At 41.1% G+C, this 20267-nt stretch overlaps 2 protein-coding genes across 3 annotated transcripts; both read left to right on the top strand.

Annotated features, from left to right (window-relative positions):
• Window positions 1-1630: 1630 nt before the first annotated feature.
• Window positions 1631-5124, top strand: FABP7 (fatty acid binding protein 7). The gene is made up of 4 exons (XM_066547064.1): window positions 1631-1788; window positions 2417-2589; window positions 3212-3313; window positions 4729-5124. The coding sequence occupies exons 1-4, from the start codon at window positions 1716-1718 to the stop codon at window positions 4777-4779; spliced, it is 399 nt and encodes a 132-aa protein (XP_066403161.1). The 5' UTR covers window positions 1631-1715; the 3' UTR covers window positions 4780-5124.
• Window positions 5125-7256: 2132 nt separating this feature from the next.
• Window positions 7257-19791, top strand: SMPDL3A (sphingomyelin phosphodiesterase acid like 3A). 2 transcript variants are annotated; one of them, XM_066545775.1, is made up of 8 exons: window positions 7257-7433; window positions 8920-9133; window positions 10231-10375; window positions 13283-13379; window positions 14615-14793; window positions 15939-16119; window positions 17970-18094; window positions 19280-19791. In XM_066545775.1, the coding sequence occupies exons 1-8, from the start codon at window positions 7343-7345 to the stop codon at window positions 19589-19591; spliced, it is 1344 nt and encodes a 447-aa protein (XP_066401872.1). In that variant the 5' UTR covers window positions 7257-7342; the 3' UTR covers window positions 19592-19791. The 2 variants fall into 2 exon arrangements, with proteins under 2 accessions (XP_066401872.1, XP_066401873.1); XM_066545776.1 differs by lacking the exon at window positions 7257-7433 and adding an exon at window positions 7617-7716.
• The last annotated feature ends 476 nt before the right edge of the window (window positions 19792-20267 follow it).

Here is a 20267-nt window from a genome sequence, read left to right as displayed (position 1 = left end):
AAGAGGGAATGTGAACATTTTAACAGGCCCTGTTTTATATTTAAAGCATGGTGTAAAGTGTTAAAAATGTATTTTTCTTAAGAAATTCTTATGTGCTTCCTTCCCCTTAAGGGTGGGTCATCCCACTAAGTACTTGTCTTATTTAAATACATTGAGAAATCCTAGCAGAACAGAGCTGTCCCATCAGTGTAGGTATGACTGCTTAAATTATGAAGGATCCTGAAGATGCTGCCTCCCAAAGGCCAGGTTGCAGCACTGTCTGGAAGAAGGTGCAAGGCAGAAGTGTCCTTGAGAAATCCAGCTACCAGGGATGGCACTGAATCATTTTCAGGAGTTTTAGAACACAAAGTCCATGAGGCTGGTTGTATACAAGCCCCAGTGAGCAAAGACAGCACGAGCTATCCCAGGCTCTGTGCACACATCTGCACCAGAATAATAAACAAGGGCTCCAGGGCTACAGCAAACAAAATCTGTATGAGCAGAAAACTTTTTTTTGTCAGTACTGGGAGAGGAGATATTGCCAGTTCATGAGAATATTGCTGACATAATTTAGAATTTAGTATCACAGATTCATAGAATGATTTGGGTTAGAAGGGATCATGCAGTTCCAAGCCTCCTGCCATGGTCAGGGACCATTTCACTAGTCCATGCTGCTCAATGCCTCATCCAACCTGGCATGCTGAATTAAAATCCCACCAGAAATATCATTTGCCCTACACCCAAGGATATGCCATACTACAAGAGCCTGAAAGAAATGCAAATGATGGTCAAAAACTAGTTCAAAAAATGTTAGAAAAGTATTCCTATTTGTTTCTAATTTTTATGGCTGAACTAGATTGAAAATTGTTGAGGTTTTGTTCCTAAATCGCGTAAATTCTCTTTCACTCAGTCCCTGAGTTTTGTTGCAAGACCTGAAGTGCTCTATTCACTATTCTGGAATCCATCCAAGCCATAGGTCAGGAAAAGCTGGCACCGTGGGATGTCCCACAGAGACAGGCTGCTTTCTGAAAAGCACTCAAGATGAGACAAGATGACCACCTAATGCCTTCAACAAATTTCAAGGAACAACTAGAAAGAAGACATAAAAAGAAAAAAAGAAAAAGAAATAGTTTTAAGGTCTTTTTCTTCATTCTTAACCTCCAAATGATGACACTTGTGGAGCCAAGATGCCGTTAAGAGCCAAGAACAGCAAATACCAAGTTCAGGCAGCATCCATACAGATGACATTGTGGGTAAAGGGATCTGTGCTTGGCCAGCACCAAAATGGCCTTGAAAATCTTCATGGGAAAACTTTTGGAGCTGGCGTTCTGCAGTACCGCTACGATCCTGTGTTTTCACTCAGTAGCCTTTCACGTTGGGTGCCCGCTTCTCGTTTAGCCCGCGCGTTCCCGTGACAGCGAGGCGGGCGGGCGGGGGTGTCCCCGGGGCGGCTCAGGCGATGAGTGGTGCGGCAGGCGGGGGCAGCCCCTCTCCCTGCCCCCTCCACGTCCTGCCGAGGGCCCGGCCGGCCACCCCGCGCCCCCTCCCCAGCGGCGGGAGCGCCCTCCCCCAGCGGTGCTGGCGTCGGGGGCGGACCGCGGCCGCTCCCCGCCTCCGGCTCCCCGCCGGGCGCCGGCTTTAAATGCGGAGCGGCGTATTGGCGGCATTGGCGCTCCTGCTATTCCCGGCACCCCTGTTATCCCCGGCACCGCGCTTGGAACACGTAGCTGGCCGCCATGGTTGAGGCTTTCTGCGCCACCTGGAAGCTGGTAGACAGCCACAACTTCGACGAGTATATGAAGGCACTGGGTAGGTACGGCCGGGCGGCGGCACCTTGGGATACCCTGGAATTTTTCACCAGCTGGAAAAAAAAATTGAAAAGGCTCCCCGCCATTGTCAGAGACGTAGATGAGCTATTGGCAGCAGTGGTGGTGATGGAGGGGGTGATTTTGGCAGCCGTGCTTCTATCCATAGAGCTAATTCGATGCGAGTCACTCACCTGGGGGGGGCGGGTGTGTTTGTGTGGGAGAGGCTCCGGGAAATGCCCCCGCGCTAAGGGAAACGTGTGAAGGACGAGCACGTGCTGCGTACGGATAACTTTGAAACAACCAAGCAAAAAAGAAATCATTATGCTGGAGTGATAAGGAATTGAAACTCTGAGCAGCGGAAGCGATCGAGGCCGTGCGTGGGACCGCGGACGGAGTGCGGTGCTGCCGTGCTCGGCGGCGAGGGAGGGCGCGGAGCTACAGCTGGGCGGACAGTAGCGGTGGAGACTCTTGGTACAAGGGCACGAGAAAAGCAGAAAGCAGCGTTTCACAGGGATAGCTTACAGCTGCAGAGCGGGGTGAAAGATCTCTGTACTTCGATATGTGGGAAAAAAAAAAAAAAAGGGAAAATTCCGAAGTTTGATGTTTCTCTTTTCCTTTGAATGGTCTAGGAGTGGGGTTTGCAACACGGCAGGTGGGGAATGTGACTAAACCCACTGTGATTATCAGCACCGAGGGAGATAAAGTCGTGATCAGAACTCAAAGCACTTTCAAAAACACAGAAATCAGCTTTAAACTCGGAGAGGAATTTGATGAAACTACCCCCGATGACAGAAACTGCAAAGTAAGTGAACTCAGGTTGCAGCCGCCTCTTTTTCTTGCCCCCCCTACCTCCCAGGGTCTGCCATTGGTAGGGTCAAAAGAAAAAGATGTAACTTCTGCTGCTACTTGTTACAGCGCAGCAAAAGGCAGGAAAAAAGGCAAGACTGAGTCTTGCTTGCCCTGCCTGCTTACACACACCATTCCTTTTCTGAATGTATCACGTTGCCAGCTCCCTGTCTGTCTTCCAGTGTCAATTGTGTTAGTTGCCTGCTTTTCTCACAAGCTAAACATCATTTGGCATAATCCTTCCCAGTCAAAATAGTCAGATGCCTCTTTTCCTGCACTTTTGGGGGCTTAACATCAGATATTATTTCAAGGCACATCTGCAGCAAGTTCTTGTGAGATTAGAACTCAAAGAAAACAATCTTTTCATCCTTCGACACAAGCAAGAGTTGTGTGGATTTCATGACTAAAACGAGGATGATTCATAGCCTTGGCTTTAAAGTGGCTGGGACTCTTTATCATTCTCGATCCACATCCATCTATTGAAGAGAATTCAATAGAAGAGTGCATGCTGAATGTGTGAGCAGAATCCCGAGTACCTTAAATAAAAGCATGTCTTTGTGTTTCTGGGTATCTCACAGTCAGTTGTGACCCTGGATGGAGAGAAGCTAGTGCACGTACAGAAATGGGACGGCAAAGAGACAAACTTTGTGAGAGAAATAAAGGATGGCAAAATGGTAATGGTAAGTATGGAGCACACTGAGCACTCACATGCACCGCAAACACTCCCAACTTACCCTTATCTCAAACTTTGTGCATGCTGTGGCTTAGACAAATCCTTAAACTAGTTGGTGGGGAAAGCTAGCAGGGATTTTTAAAATATTTATTTTGGTTTGGTCTGTCTTGTTTTACTAATAATTAAAAATTGCTAGTGGCTTTAGGCAGGTGAGCCTGTGGATTTCCAGAGTATATATGTTCTTTTTAAACTTTTTACAAAAACCAAATAAAAAAATCCTGGGGAGTTGTAATGATACAAAGTTCTTGATTAGATAGGAAGTTATCTGTTGCTAGCAGCAATTTAGACTTCTCTGAAAACTTGTTTTATGTATACACCCATAAATAGTATTTACTTACACAGAACAAGTAGTTTTCTGTGAAAATAAAATTTCAATATTGCAGGACCTAATAACATTCTCATATTTAAAAATAAAGGATTTAGTCATCCTAGCTTGTTTAAAAACTATGATAAACAGCAATTATCTGGAGAAAAGTCTGAGTTTAAATTTGCCTGCTTTTCCAGACTTCTTAGAAACAAGACTATAGGGTGCATAAATGTTGTAAGTCACTATAGCTAATGTCCAGGATAGCACTTTTCATGGCACAGAGATTTAGCTTTCAAAAAAAAAAAGTCTCCAGCTATACTAATTTATCCAACTTGGTTGTTGGAGAAGACCTGTTATTTTGTTTCCTAATTGCTTCAGAGTATCTGTGTGGATGAAGATTTGCAGATAATACAAACTTTAAAGCATACTGATACACAATGTGGCAAGTGTTTCAAGGGAAAACCTATACTTTTGTTTTTGAAGCACTATGCACAAATCGCACATATACAGAAAATGTTGTCCTTTGGAATTTGAATACAATGAGGTGCCCTGTTCTACTTCAGGAAATACCTCCAGAACACAACTGCAGTGACTTAAGAGTATTTGGTAGTTCTAGCTACACAGGGTACAGAATGCATTTTTTTTAAGACAATGTTCTCCTAGAGTTTGTATTTATGCATAGTAGTATAGAGGACTTGGAATTTTAGATTGCACATCTTAGTGGGATAAGCTTTGGGAAAATAAGTGTTAAGTCTGTATTGAAACAATCCTATATAAAAAAAAATAAACAGTAAGTTAAATTTTTAACAGTTGCCTTGTAAATGTGCATTATGTGTTTCTTGGGTGATAAAGCAGCAAGGAGAAAGTATCATTACTTATGGGAACCATAACTAAGGTTTGGCTTCTTGTTAATTTAAAATGTCAATCTAGATTTGTTTTTCTATAAATTACATAACATAAACCAACCTTGATCTAGCATGGATTTCATAATGTGTTAAACCTTTACAGAAAATGGTTCTGCCTCTAACATGTCTGTCTTTTCCTCGGACTTGCAGACTCTTACCTTTGGTGATGTGGTTGCTGTTCGCCACTATGAGAAAGCATAGAGCATACCTGCCTTCTGTCCAGATGTTACTTCAGCTGGATGGATTCAAGTCCTGTCCATGACTGACTGTAGCTAAAATGCACATTTCTGGATTTCTGGCATGAAAGGTTAATAAAGTGGTTTTTGTTTTTTGGTTTTTTTTTTTTGGGGGGGGGGATGTTTTTTATAAAAAAAAAGTCATGCCATCAAATTGGCATGCTTGTGTTGTATAGTGAAACAGGTTAAACTTGGCATTAAATTTCTGAAACACTTGCCTCTCTCTTTTTTTTTCTTTTTACAGTAAATATTTGAATTGTTTTGGAATGCAGATTAAACAAATTTTAAAAATTAAAAGGTTTTTTTTGAACCTGTGCTTCTTTTTTATTGAATCAGCTAATATTCTGGTGTCCTGGAGGAAGGTGTTCAGAGTTTCTTTTTCTGTGCTAAAGGCCGGAAAAGTATGTGCTACACAGTGATGCAGCAGCCTTTCTATGCAGTGTAGAGTATTTAGGGAAATGAAAAACTTGCTTTGGCTTTTTGCTGGAGAAATCTAAACTTGACTGTATTTATGTAGACAGAGAAGTGAGATGTTCACATAAGTTTCAGCTCTTGTCTTCACTAGGTATTTGTTATTAAATACAGGTTAAGATCAGTAGTTTGACAGGCAATGTTCCAGAGTTTGTAGTGTTTTGATTTTAATAGTTAAAGAATTTTTAATTTGCTTTGATAGATTTGGGGTTTTGGGGGTCTTTTTTTTTGTTGTTTTTTTTCTTTTGCTAGCATGAAAATACTGAAGTCTTTCACAGGGTGGGAGGAAAGGATCAACAAGGTAACTCCCTTACATCAGTCTCCACAGGAATGGGAGGAAAACCAGTACAACATGAACCTACTGCACTTCCCTCTCAAAGCTGTTGTTTCATAGCTAATATGCACAAGAGATAACAATTTGCACTGTGAGCAATTTAAAATAAAGTGCTTTTAAAATGAGAAATTAAAACCTTATGCCTGAACAATATATCCCTAAAAGGTCAGTGTGAGAAAAACTGTCTTACTCTTTGGAAAATTGAAACAGGTCTTTGGCACCATGGAGGAGATTGTTTACATGGCTGTAGGTAGCTACCCTTCTCTGTGGTTCTCAGAGTCAGTGTGTAGAAAACATGGACTCTCCAAACAAAGGCAAAGCTGAGCTGTGGATTTAGCTGGTCATTGCTCTGTGAGTGGTATGTGTGGCTGCAGCCAGAGGTGCAGGAGGGGCATCTTGCCCAACTTCCCAGGCCTCCTCCTTCAGATCTGCCAGCAGCATGTTTTTAAGCAGCATGTTCTGCCATTTGTTTTTTTCCATCTATTTAATCCTCAGCTTCAGTACCTAGTACAGTCTTCATCTGCCTCCCCTCTGCTGCTGCCTGCTTGCCTGTGGGTGCGTGTGCCACATGACTGTCCTTACCAGCCACCTTTTCTCAGAAAGTTGGGAGCAGCTGCTTTTCCCTCATTGGAGTAAACAGACTTGCTTTCCCAATACTGCCATTTATCTGCACAACAAAGATTTGTGGGGTCATGAATTAAAAAGCCTAGTTTTTTTTTTTTCTTAAATACTAGGAAAGGAATGTAGAGGCAAATTTTTAAGACTTGGTTTATAAACAAATCTTGAATGGTAAAAATTTTGCATTACAGTTACTTTTAAACAAAGAAGAAAAGTAGTCCTTTAAACAAAAGTTACTTTTCCCTATTCTAGATATAAATAATATTAGTGTCAAATACGGGAAAGAAAAGTGGAGAAGTGGTGCCTATGAAGTAACTGACATTGCTTAGAGCAGACAAGAGAGAAATATACTGACAAATGGGACTTCCAGCTGCTGGTGACACAGCTTTGCAGAACCCTGACAGGAACAGCACAGTGAGCAATGGGACATTTCAGGGTAGCCACAGCACTCATGACATTGTTATTGTGATCTCCTAAAACTGACACCAAGTTCTCTTCCTCAATATGGAACTATTCTGACTTCAATAAACAGCAGTTCTGAAAGCTTTGGCAGTGGAGACTTGTATTTACAATATACCTCATCAGTTCCCTTAAGCTGTAGTAAAGGTGTACTTGATAGTATTTTTCATCAAGTTGAGTGGTTTGGGGTTTTTCCTTTGTTTTGCCTTTTAAGTAATTGGGACCCATTTTCACATGTATGCCATGAGAAACCTTCTTTCCAAGAGATGCTTGAGACTGCTGTGGGGTGTCGAGCACAGCCTTCCTTCAGGCCGCCTCGCACCAGCCGGTGCCCCGACTGCAGCCGTGCCCGCAGCCAGGCTTGGCTCCTGCGAGCTCCTTAGCGCTGACCCGGGGGTGGCACCTCCTGAAGGTCACCCCGGGCACGGCCGGCTCAAGGCGACAGCCCGAGCCGCCGTCCGACACCGGGGTGGCGGCCTGGGGCAGCTTCTGGCCCCGGGAGGTGCGGGCGGGGCGCGGTGGTTTCCGGCGGCCCCGCGGAGCGCCGGGGCTTGCACAAGCCGGCCTGGGCTCGCCTCTTTCCCGGCCGCCGGGGCGGTCACACGGCTGGAGCCGTCGGCGGGCCGGGCGCTCCCTCACGGCCGACATGGAGCTGCGGGTGGCGCTCGGGCTGGCGCTGCTCTGCTCCGCGCTGGAGGCGGCGCCGGCCGGCCCGCAGCGGCCGCGCTCCGCCGTGGGTGAGTCGGCCGCGGGTCAGCGGCTGAGGGGCCCGGCCGGGGCTGCCCGTGGAGGGAGGGAGTGGCGGGTGAGGGGCGGCCCTGCGAGGGAGGCCCGGCCGGGGGCCGCTGCCAGCCCGGCTGCGGGAAGGGGGGGGGGCGGGCTGCGCGGTCCCCGCTTGCGGCTCCTTTCCCTCCCCGCTTGGCACTGCTCCCCGCACAGAACCTGCTGCCGTAGCATTCCCTGTCCCAACTGACTTCGGCCACACGTGACTGCTAAATCAGTCAACAGGGCACTTTTGAGGTACGGGGGGTTACACGGGGTTTATATTTAGTTGCCCGGGCAGGCCGGCGGGTGAAGTGAGGTGAGCCCTGCCCTGCCTCTGGCGCGGTGTCCCGAGGCACGCACTGCAAACACCGCGTTTGGGGGCCGTGCTGGGCTGTGCTGGGCTGTGCTGGGTTGTGCTGGGCTGGCAGCAAACACACGCTCTGCCTGGCCTGCTCCCTGCTCGGGGCGTGCGTGCAGGTGAGTGCTCCGAAATGGTTTCCCACAGAACTCTCATTCCGTGTTACTCACACTTGCCTTGGAACAAGCACGCAGCAATGTCCCGGCGTTTGTCTTGTCTCCTGTTGGTAGGCGTCACAATTGTAGAGATTTTGAAGATCACCTCTGGTCTTTGATTCCTGAAATAAAACTCCATGGGGTACAGTCGTGTGGTGCCTGCTCAGCTATAGAGTTAGCGTGTGACCTTGGGAAAAATCAATTTATATCTGTCCCTATTTCACAACCACTGCCCCAGATACATGTGTGCCTTTACCAAGTGGTTTGAAACTGACAGAAAGAAATTAATCTTATTTTACATGAAATAAGAAGAAATATTGAAGGCTGATAGTCTTAACACAGATTTTGTGCATCGTATTCAGCATATTCGTATACTTCTCAGGTCCTTTATCCATACAGTGCCATGTCACAGTGCCTGAAAGCATGTCAGCCTGGAAAGTAGTGAGTAGGTAAAGGCTGACACACTGCTCTATGGTGAGAAGCCCAGTCTCTGCACACATGCTGTTTCTTGCCTTTCTTTCAAGACATCTTTCTTGTCATCTTTTACAGTAGCTTCCAGCCAGGGAATGTCTGGAAAAATAATTAAAAAGCAGCTCCCTTTCTTTTCAAATGGAGTAGAGAAGTCCTTATATTGCCTCCTCTACTATCCAGTTTCCAGATTGCTATTAATGAAAGGAGCTGATTTTTCAGTTCCTTCCAATCTCCATTTCATTTCTGGTGAATAGCATAAAGCCATGCCCCTGCTTCTGTTTTCAGTTTTTCTGAGCGGTTTATGGGAAGGACTCCTCTGGAAGAACTTGCCCACACTTATCAGGCAGGCTAATCAATTTGTTAACTTTGAATAGGAGTAGCAGTAGATAAACTGGAGTAAACTTGGCATTACCCGGTATATCCAGTTCAAACGCAAATAATGCATTTCCTGTAATCTTTGTTTTCTGAAAACAGGGCAATTCTGGCATGTATCTGACCTGCATTTAGATCCGACTTACCACATTACCCCTGATCGCACCAAAGTTTGTTCTTCTTCCAAAGGAATCAATGCCTCCAACCCAGGCCCTTTTGGAGACTTTTTGTGTGATTCTCCTTATCAACTTATTTTGTCAGCATTTGCATTCATGAACGATTCAAAAGAGCAGGTTTCATTCATGATTTGGACAGGGTAAGTGTTCAAGTCACTCTGCAGTTAAAGCTGGATAGCCAGATAGTGTGGCACCTCACGAGTTTGTATTTGCACCAACAGATTTGAGTTCAGTATCTCACTAATGCTAGTTGTCCCTTTAGTTGTCCAAATGGTGACTAAGTGCAAGCCTGAGTGAGACTATAAGGCCTCAGGAACAGACTTTGATCTCTGTAATAACTGCTGGACTGTTCACTGTGATATTTAGCATATGGCTCTATAAGTGTGAGTTAATAGAAATGGTGCAAGGAGGGTGGGAAGTAGAAAAAACAAAAGGAAAGGTCATGGCAGTAACTGACCCATTGCAGGCCTCTGTTGAGTAAGAACATTTGCCTTCCCTGTTCCAGTCTTCAGTATTACAATGTGGGCTTGATAGTACTGCCTCATGGAGATGTTACCCGTGAGGCTTTGTGTGCCATAGCAGTGGGACCAGACAAAGAAGTGTGAAAGGGAGTAGCTTCATAGTACTATGCTATCAAAGCATAGTACTGTGTGTTGTTACTTTCTAGGTATTCATAAAAGATAGAATTGATTTACCCTTCTGCCATAGCAGAACTCTCAATTCTACCATCACACAATTTCTTAAGGCATACATCATTGAATAATTTATCAAAGAGATTAGTATTTTTGAGTGTGAGAACTAGTTTGTTTGTTATATCATTTACTTTTGATGGGAAAGTGTTAAGAAATATATGAAGGCAAGTGATTAATCTATTTCACTTACCATCTTGTACTTAATTTTCAACAGGATATTGTTAAAAGGGAAAAAAAGGAACTAGCAATGAGGTGCAGGTGATGAAAGATATATAATGCAAACTTCACAGTAGCTCAAAATGATGACTTTAATGTCTAAGAAATCTTCATTATTATAAATATGAATCATAATATAGGCCTTGTCTAAAGAAGTCTACTTGTTCGTGGTTTTTAAAACAAAAGCCTTTGCAGAGAGCTTTTGATTCTGTGATTTTAATTCAGGTGTATAGTAATGTTAGATGCTAGAATGTAGATCTGCTTGCAGACTTTTTTGCCTTCTTTGTGTTGTTAACAACCTTTATTGATCAAGCCTTTTCCTTTCTCAGAGATAGCCCTCCTCATGTTCCCATAAAAGAGCTCTCCACGAAGTTGGTCATTAGCATCATTGGTAATCTGAGTTCTACAATTCGTAATTTCTTTCCAGATCTTCAGGTTTTCCCAGCCTTAGGCAATCATGACTACTGGCCACAGGTAAAACAAGTTAGAAATTTGTTCATCATATTGAGTATGTTCCTAACTCCTGGGAAAGCACATCTGAAAATTAAGAGTTAATTATATGTAACTGTTATTCTGGAAACAAAATTCTACACCTCTTCAGTTAGCATTTAATATTATAAATAGTTCCACTCTAGAACAGAAGCTACATCACTCTCTCTGTGCTCTTACCTAAGGAAATGTTGATGCCAGGTAGAATCTGTACGTGGCCTGAGGTCACACAAATTTATCACTAATCATTCCTCATGGCTTAGAACCACCATGTGTCAACATAGTTAATACACACATACTTTTCCTTACTGTGTATGTCATGCATGTGTATACAGTAACTTAAATCTATCAGAAGTGACATCATTAATGGAACTGTGAGCCTGAGGTAAGTTTAAAACCTACTCAAAGGCCTACTGGAAATCTGTCAGCTGGCATCACTAGATTTTTTTTGTTGTTTTTTAGCTAAAGTAATGGCAGAATTTTTGTAGAGCTCCCATAGTTTTGCCATTGCTATTAAAAATATGTCTACTTTTCTTTCCTCATTGGACATTCAGATATAATCACATTGATGATTCACTAGTTATGTTCAGCTGAGAATGGTGCTTTTTCACTTTGACTGTGCTGAATTTTGTTCTTGGCATACTCCAAAGTAAACAGTTGCTTCATTTGTCCTTTAAAGTGTGTTGTGGGTCGATCTGGCAGCACACTGGATCAGAAGCAAATGCTGTCATTGGATGTGAGGGGATCAGAAGGCATGTGAAGCGAGTCAGCTGAAATATTTTGTTTGAAATTCTTCATGGGAATTCAGTAACCCCCCTTCACACCCTCAAGACTTGTATTCTAGCTTTCTGTGGTATTTATTAGGCCTGTCAGGGTGTAGGTTGGTGCAACAGATGGTTGTGTGACAGCCTGTGTCATTGCTGGAGTTGGTGGTTTCCAATAGGGGTGTAGTAGAGGTACTGAGAGACAGGGCAAAGGAAACGTGAGAGACAAAGTAACCACTAGATGTATATCGGAAGTGTGAGTGCACGAACCAAACTGACTTCAGTCCTTAGTGCTCTTACTGTGGTGGAAAAGCTTTGGCTTTTCATATGCGCTGACATGGGGACAGGTTGATTCACTAGAAATGACTGGGAAAGTATTTCGATAAGTAACACCTGAACTGAAGTGTCACAAAGTGTTTCATGTTCACTTTGTTTCAGTTTTAAAAACGTCTTAGCAGAGAATTGTTGTTATTCAGCAATCTCCTTTGGTAGAGAAAAAAAACCCTACAAAAGCCTTGTAAACAAAGAATGTAGGGACTTTTTCAACAAGTGTGAATTTTGTTAGTGAAATTAAATCTAAAGACAGGAAGAAAAGATGCTCATGAGGGGCAGATGGGCAGCAAATAGAAAATTGACACAAGCTGGTGATTGGAATAACTGGTGATTGTTGTTCGTTCTCCCTGCACAAAGCCACTCAGGAGCGTTTCTGTGATACTTCAAAATGGCATGCTTCACTAATATGCAGAGCTGGCATGCTTTTCAGTTATTGTTTGAAAAAGGCATGGGATCAGACAATCCCCACTATGGGGTCGTTTCAGCTTGTTCAATTTTTTAATGTTTGTTTTTTGCTCTTTATGACATTTCTTTCTTTCATATGGATATGGTTAGCAACTGTCCTGTAGACTGGGAATGATATGGAGCAAGCCACACACTGAATGTAGGCTGTTCCAAAGCAAGTGTAAAATCTGTGCACTTACCATGAACCAAAGAGTTTAATTGTTCTCTTGTGTTCTGAGCTTAACAACTAAACAGTCCTGAGTGATTTTTCTTGCAGAACATGTTAAAATACTACTCAAGTTGATCAAGCATTGGGATACCTTTCAGATCATATATTGTGACCTCGGCCTTACTTATTTCACACTCTTGCTCCTGCTTCAAACAAATCCCCAGACTGCTTCTAGCAGTTCAGAGAGCACTGACTTCCTGGGCCAAAGCACCTTCAGTCCATTACATGGCCTCTTATCTGGAATCAGGTTTTTGTCTGTTAGTGGCTGTTAGCTCTGGCTCAAAGGTGTGTCCTAACAACTCATGTCTGGGCACTGCAATCAACAAATGTCTCAACAGATATCTTCTGATTGCTCTGCTCCTAGACAGAGACTTACTTCCTAAACCTCTAATAACATAAGTTTAGTTTCAAAGATCTTAGAAAGGTCAAATTTTATGTTTAAGAAAACATGCACTGCAATTTTTTCAACCCCTGTTTTTTTACCTCCTAGCACCAAGACTCCAGATATTTTAAGAAAGACAAGGACAGGCTGGTATCTTCCTATCAGGGTTAGATCAGAGCATGGGTGTCATCAGCCTGTGGCTCAGACTGAAAAGTGCTACAGTCCTAATTAGAGCCAGTGGAGAAAACATTGACAAAACTTTCTCTTGTACATTTTTAAATGCTTTCTTATGAGAAAAAAAGACATCATGAAAACATTTGTGAATTTTACCAGAATGTTTCTGAGGGCAGAAGTGGCATTTTGGGGAGCTGCTATGTAACCCAAGTTGTTGAAAAAGAAACTTATATTAATCCAAATGACTTTATTTTTAGACTTGATATATTTATTAATTTTTGCAGGATGTATGGTTTTCCATTCTACTGTATTCTTAAGGCTTGACACATTTCTGGCATTAGTTTAATAATGCATTAACAATGCCATGCAGTCAGTTCTAAGTTTAGGCATTTGTTCCTGCTCAGCAATACTAGACATTCAGAAATAGTTTTTTTCTTTCTTGAATTCCTCCTGGTCATGACTGAATACACTTACATGTTATGTAAGAGGTCAGGCAGGATTATTTAGTGGTTTTTTTGTCCGTGTGTCTGAATACTAAGACTTAGGCAGGTTCTCCTCTCTCACAGGACCAGCTTCCTGTAACTACCAGTGAAGTTTACAATGCTGTAGCAGATTTCTGGAAACCTTGGCTAAGTGATGAAGCAATCAGTACCTTCAGAAAAGGTAAAGTACGGCAGTAATACATTGTGAAGCTAGGGCTTCAAGAATTAATGTTTCTGTGGATTTGTGCTGTTTGTTTAGCTAAGTCTCATAGGATGAGTCAGAACAATGGATTATCTCTAGTGCTTCTCCTGGAAGAAGTTACTTATCTTTTTGAATGGCAATGCCTATATTCAGAATGCATTTATTACTTTCTGCTGCAATATTTATCACTTCTTGTAACATGTTTAGTGTTATTGACTTTGTACCAATGCATGTGAAATATCTTTCTGCTTTCAAGACCTCATAACACTTTTTAGATAAGGACATATGATGCACACAAAAACTTTACTTTGATGGGAAAAAACTGTTAAAATGTTGTTTCTGTTTTAATGGTATATGTATTTCAGAGCATACTGAAGAGGTGCATTTTTATTCAGGGTATGTTAGCACATAGCTGTACTGATTATGGTATTAATGTTTGTATGCAGCTTACTAAACTGGCAGAATAATTATATCTTAATTAGAATTTTTCCTTTTTGCAAAGGACTGAAATGTTCAATCCAATTTCCAGTCCACTCAAACATTAGGGATTTGGAAGTTTAATTTGTGTTTTTGTGTCCTGAATGAGAGCAAACTCTGGATAAGAGTGAAAGTAAAAACTTGGATAAGGATAATAAAACTCAAAGAGGCAGTTAAATTATATTGTTATGCTTCTGTTGCCATGGCTCTATTGAAGTCCATGAACAATGAAGTTATACCTATTGAAAAAGCTCAGCATGCCATGGAGAGTTTTGGGAGCAAGGGTTGAAAAATGTGATCCTTACTTTTCATCATATCATCAGTCTGAAGTTAAATGACTTTCAAAGTACAAGGCTACTAAACTTAAACAGTTCTTCCTGAAGGAGCCTGTATGTTTGCTGTATTTCAAGAAGTATGGACCTTTAACAGCTACTGTATCTGTCAAAGTGGAAGAAATATTACAGGGCACTTTTTCCATGTCAGTTGAATAATTGTATCTAAATACTGTCAAATAAACACAAAGATAATACAGGCAATAATTCAGTGTCAACTTTTAGTAAAATGTGGCTGAAAACATTGTTAACACATTCTAGTGGGATAAGGTGACTGTGGCTTGAATAAGCATGATATTCTATTAGAAAGAGGAAAGTTGGGAATTTTGTCAGTGTGTACTTTGATTGTAAAGTTGTGCTTTGAAGCCTTTGATTTGTCATATGATGTTGGTCTTATTTTCACAGGTGGCTTTTACACACAGCTGTTTGAATCCAGTAATAGCCATCAACCACTCAGGATAATCAGTCTGAACACAAATTTATATTACAGCCCTAACAAGGTAACTGTGAATATCACTGACCCAGCCAACCAGTTTGCCTGGCTGGAGGACATACTTGAAACCTCTTCACAAAAGCAGGAAAAGGTAGGGATCAGGATCAGAAGCTATCATTATTTGTTTCAATTTTGAAAAAAAGAAAAAAAGAAGGAAGAAGTAGAGATAATGAGAGTATAAACATGCTTCTAGAAGACTAAAAATGCTGCCAAAGATACTACAAAGTCAAAATTTCAAAATTTTATTTTTTAATCATTCCTCCTTTAATATGCCCGTTTTACTACAACAATTAATAAACTAGTTGAATGAAGTTTCTCAGTAATTATACAGTAAAATATCTTTTCTCTCCTACCATGTAAAATACTGCAGAAGTCAGTATCTGAATTTTTTTACACATAGCCTTTAATTTTAAAACATGCTCTTGACCTAGGACAAAAGCTAGCATATTTTATTTGCATTGTAATGTAATTTAAGGTATCAAAAATATAAATTAGAAAAGAGTTTATCAGCACAAAACTTAGTCAAGCTGCAGTAATTGCTATGATTTGAGTGTTATAATAACTTGTCCTTTAATACACAGGTTTTGAAGTGAAGATTTAAATTGTTGGCTCCGGATTGATTGATTGATTGATTGATTGGTGTGGGGATTGGATCATCATCTGAGCAACTGTGTTTAATTTGAAACATGGTTACATTTTGCTACAGTGTTGCAATTTTAGAATATTATATTACAATCAGGAGAAAGGAGAGACTTCCTTTCTGCGGGAAACCCTTCAGCGTGGTGTCTGCAGTTGGCACTAAGTCTCTAACTCAGAGGGGTTTAACCAGTTATCCATGTTTCTGGTGGCTCTCTGACTCCCTGGTGCAGACTCTGTAATGCTCAAACATAATTTTTTTCTTGTGTCCCCTTGAGATGCCAAATTATAAGCCTTGCCCTAATAACTTACTTTTTTCATGTGAAGTAATTGATAACATTTTCCTTAGGCCTAAAATCATGCATAGATTTAGTAGAACATTTTTTCTCCCCAGCGTGATACTAAACTGATATTATGAACGTAAGCAATTTTCCTGTTGGGATTTTATATTAAAAAAACCTGTCATGATTTGCAGCTTTTAGAATGCCATTTTTAAAGGCAGCATTATTATGAAACTGTGGTAACCACTTCTAGGATACAGCTACGATTATAAGTTTCAAATGAAGGTGCTAATTGTGCTTTCTGTATTTAATTCCTTAGGTGTATATAATAGGTCATGTCCCAGTAGGATACTTGCCATATGCAAGGAATACTACAGCTATCAGGGAGTATTACAATGAGAGACTGGTAAAGATTTTTCGCAAATACAGTAGTGTTATTGCGGGCCAGTTTTTTGGACATACCCATAGAGATAGTATCATGGTCCTCCTGGATGAAGAAGGTAATGCTGCTTGTTGACTTTTGAACTCTTCCTTCCTGATTAAAAGCAAATCAATACTTTCTTGCATGCTCTTTCTAGTCAGCCTGTGTTATAAATAATTGAAAAAAAGTAAACTGAGAAATACTGTTATTTATCTGCAGGAGTTCAAGTCTCACACACTCCAATTTCCAAAGAGAACCTTGAAAGGGTGACTGTCTTTTTCTGTTGGTGTCAGCAGAGACTCCCTAAGCTTCCTATTTTTTTTTAATGAATCCTTATGTCTAGACAAGAATTTCTAGTCTTTCCTCTCTGCTCTCACAGTGACATGGGCAAATTATACCAGCCAGTTGCTATTGTGTAATGTGTCAAAGGGAATGTTCTCAGGCCAGCTAGACATGCTCTATGTTCTTGTATTTCCTGCATCATTACTGTGCCTCTATGCTGAGTTCCCTGCTGCTTCAAAGTTAATTAAGATAAGGGTAAGCAGGAGGTAGGGGAAAGAAAGTCTCTGCCTGTTGCATCTCTTAGATCAGCTAATTTCCCTTCAAGAAAATCACCCACATTGAAATTTTTGTTTATTGCTTTGAAATCCCTTAGTTCTAAGCATGGGCATGGCCATATGGAGCACTCAGCATCTCTAAAGAAGAAGTTTTTTCTTCCCAATAGAACAGTAAGAGGTTCATTGCTTTGATTTATGTAAAATACCCAATTGTTAAGTGCCTCTTCATCCATGATTTGTATGAACTCATATGAGCAATGTCCAAAATGCTGACTAGGTAATACTATTCCAAATTTTTACCTTTTTACATGGTGTTAATCTCTAGTAAAAAAGAATCCACCCCAGTGAAAGAACTGCCTTCGTTATTTTTTTCTTTAAAATGATGCTCCATGGAGTCTTATACCTGTATTTTTTTACACTGTCCCATTTGTTCATGAAATCATCATCTCTACTGCAAATTTCACTGGGAACAGACTGATCTTAGTATTTGTTATTAAAGTTTGCATGTGCAAGTAACCACTTCCCAATTATTTTAGTAATTTTGCATCTTTTGACAAAATTTAAATAGTAATCAATTACGCATTGTGTTTGTCTGTACAGTTTTAGACTATCTTCTATTCAGGACATTTTCCTCTTGACAAAATTCTAGAGAATTCAAGATAAATGCAATATTGCAGCCAACACCAGTGTACTGACATAGAACTCATCTGTATTTTCTCCAGAAGAATCTACTGATTTTCAAACTTTCAAAACTTCTGCCTATATGTGGAGGCTGACCTTGTGATTTCACTGCTGTGACGCTGTCAGAGATGGGAATAGTTAGGGCTTCCTTTTTGTTCCACAGAGAACTTCCCAATGTACTCACCTGAACATTCTGTCCCAATAAAACTCACATCCTCATGTTTCAGTTGCTGTAAAAGTTGGTGTTCGCACAATAGGTGCTGGGCTACTAAGGGTCAGGTGATGAAACAGACCCTGCTGTTTCTGATAACAACCTAAATACATAAAGCAACATGTAAAATACTGTATAGAAACAGCAACTAAAGTTTTCAAATATTTCTTTAGTAGAAATATACAAAATACAGAGACTTCACATATAGGCAAGACCATTTTGCAAATTTGTACAGGCATTTGAATTGGCTGGGAAGCCTCTAGTGTAAACAGTGGTACACACTGGAGTGGGTACCATGGTATTCCACACAGGGTTTAGTCTATCCATCGGAAGTATGGCAGTTCACAGTGATGCAGATAAATTCTAATGCCTTTAAGCCTGTCGCTCTTGTTTTTGCTGTGTTGGTACTCTACAAAAACATTTGTTTGAAAAAGAAAAGTTTAAAAGGAAACTTTCTCCTCAATTTCCCTTTTTCTGCAGAAAAGCCAGTCAATTCCTTGTTTGTGGCACCTGCTGTAACCCCAGTGAAGAGTGTATTGCAAACAGAGTCCAATAATCCTGGTGTCAGATTGTATCAGTATGATCTTTTTGACTATAGCTTGCTGGTAAGTAAAGATTTTAAAGCATTGTTTAAGACATTATAGTGTCAATAAAAATTACAGCAAGATGTCAGCCTTTGTAGTACTATGGCTGCTGGTTATGGAATTTTGGTGCCTACTCTTAGTTTTTCTTCCTGGGCAGAGGAAAGGAAATCTGAAAGATAACTTTGTTGGTTTTTCTGTGCCTGCGGAACTACCCAGTACTCTCTGGTCTATATCAAATAGTCGTATGATGTAGGATCAAAGACATAATTTTTCTGGCCAAAATGCTAAAACTATTTGCAGGGAGCTCTGCAAGAGTGAAAGAGGTTCACCTGAATCCTGGGCATGCTTACATACTAATGTTGTTTGCTGGTGATAGCCTGAGTTTTGGGATGCAGCCTATGAAATGTTTCTAAAGGGTGTAAAAGAGCTGATGAAGAAAGCACTTTTGACCATATGATGTCTTTTGCAATCACAAAACTTCCTATAAAGAGTTTTTACAGGAAATGTTAGATATATTTAGAAGGAAAATAAAAAGTAGAAGACTTCTAATTTGTAGTTTCATGTGATTTTTGGAGATAAAGTGAATCCTGTGTAATTATCTTGGCTGTGAATGGTTTAGACTTTCTGTAATTCAGGATAAAGTCTTGACCCTGCCGAGTTCAGTGACAATGCACCCTGCAGTTTGATTGGGACTGGGGTTTCTCTCTGAAGACCCATGCTAATTCAGGCTGCTCCTTTGTTGTGCAGATTTCACTCCTGCATCGGCATCTCTCCTTTTCTTTAACTTCTCTCTGGGCCGTTCTTTTTCTGTCCATTCTGCCCCTTAAGTAGTGCCCACAGAAAAGAAACTTCTGTCTCTCACCCTTCTGTCTCTCACCCTTTTGCTCCACTCCTAAGGCAGACATGAATGTTGTGGAGTTTGGACAGGAAAGACCTCTAACACTGCCACTGCTGCCTTTGTGGCTCCTTTTTCTTCTCCTCCCCATCCCCCCACCATTACTGCTCTGCGAGTACCAGCTTTGGGTGAAAGCCCAGCTCTTGGGGTGGGACGTGACCTTCTATTCACATGTGAATAATGAGGAGTGACAGCTTCCTAATCAATATATCACTCCAGAGACTTAATGAAGCAGGGAAGAAAGCAATACAGCAGTGCCTATGTTTTTATGTTTTCTTTCATTCTTTTTTTAATTGTTTTTTTAACTGTAGGATCTTTGGCAGTTTTACTTGGACCTCAGAGACGCCAACAAGAAAAATGAATCAAACTGGAAATTAGAATACATCCTGACTAAAACTTATGGCATTGAAGACTTGAAGCCAGAAAGCCTATATGAAATGGCCAAGCAGTTGTCTATGCCACACAGCACACTGTTTGAGCAGTATTACAGTAACTATATTGTGAGTTATGACAAAACTATTCTCTGCGAAGAGGGGTGCAAGACCTGCCAAATATGTGCAATCCAGTATTTAGATTCCTCCTCATACACAGATTGCATCAATCAGGAGGCAATGTGGAGATGAAATCTCTGTGCAGTTAATGCAGATAGTGACTTTAGCCTGTGATTTAAAGAACCTGCTTGTTCTTTCGCTCAAGCACTGACATGCTGACAGGGAGCCTCCGGGACTTCTCTACATTTCAGGGGTGCAGTGAAACTCCCTAGATCTTTCTTCTGGCAAATGTTTTCCTTTATCATCTAAATAAAAGTTTATTTGCTTTGTAATAGTGGCCAGATACTTTGCTGTTGTCTCAAGTGTCCTGTACTGTACCTTCTCTAACAGGCATCCCAGTGTGTGGGAATAGAAGTTGCTCACTCAAGCCAAGTCTTATTTCTCAGGGTGTGTAAACATAGGCAATGCCATTCCAGGCACGGGATTTTTATGGGGGCAGGTTTCAACCATTGGCTGTCAAAATTTGCAAACTGAAGTCGGCAAAACCTGCATTTGCTGAGACTTGAGTGCAGTTATGTTGTTGATTCAAAGCCAGTATTATATATCTCTCTGTGCCAAGTTTTCCTTGTTAATCCCTCAAACCCACTTCTTAGGGGCATTTTCTAATGATGGCATAAAAGTGACTTAATGGAACACAAACCTCAATCCTGTAAATGCTTAATCTAATTTTTCAGAATATATTTGCCCAGCACAGAGGGCTTTTTTCTTACAATCGACTATGTACATACCATAGTGTCTCATACCAAAA

This window comes from Molothrus aeneus, chromosome 3 (genome assembly GCF_037042795.1).
Source record: "Molothrus aeneus isolate 106 chromosome 3, BPBGC_Maene_1.0, whole genome shotgun sequence".
Taxonomy (NCBI): Eukaryota; Metazoa; Chordata; class Aves; order Passeriformes; family Icteridae; genus Molothrus; species Molothrus aeneus.
The sequence above is the reverse complement of the archived record's forward strand: the minus strand, read 5'-3'. Positions and strand labels throughout refer to the sequence as shown.

Excerpts from the sequence above, each read along its gene's own strand:
- FABP7 (XM_066547064.1), top strand. The coding sequence starts at position 1,716 with ATGGTTGAGGCTTTCTGCGCCACCTGGAAGCTGGTAGACAGCCACAAC. Across the intron at positions 2,590-3,211 it reads CCGATGACAGAAACTGCAAA|TCAGTTGTGACCCTGGATGG; the intron begins GTAAGTGAACTC and ends GGTATCTCACAG. Across the intron at positions 3,314-4,728 it reads AGGATGGCAAAATGGTAATG|ACTCTTACCTTTGGTGATGT; the intron begins GTAAGTATGGAG and ends TCGGACTTGCAG.
- SMPDL3A (XM_066545775.1), top strand. The coding sequence starts at position 7,343 with ATGGAGCTGCGGGTGGCGCTCGGGCTGGCGCTGCTCTGCTCCGCGCTG. Across the intron at positions 16,120-17,969 it reads GGTCCTCCTGGATGAAGAAG|AAAAGCCAGTCAATTCCTTG; the intron begins GTAATGCTGCTT and ends CTTTTTCTGCAG. Across the intron at positions 18,095-19,279 it reads TTTTTGACTATAGCTTGCTG|GATCTTTGGCAGTTTTACTT; the intron begins GTAAGTAAAGAT and ends TTTTAACTGTAG.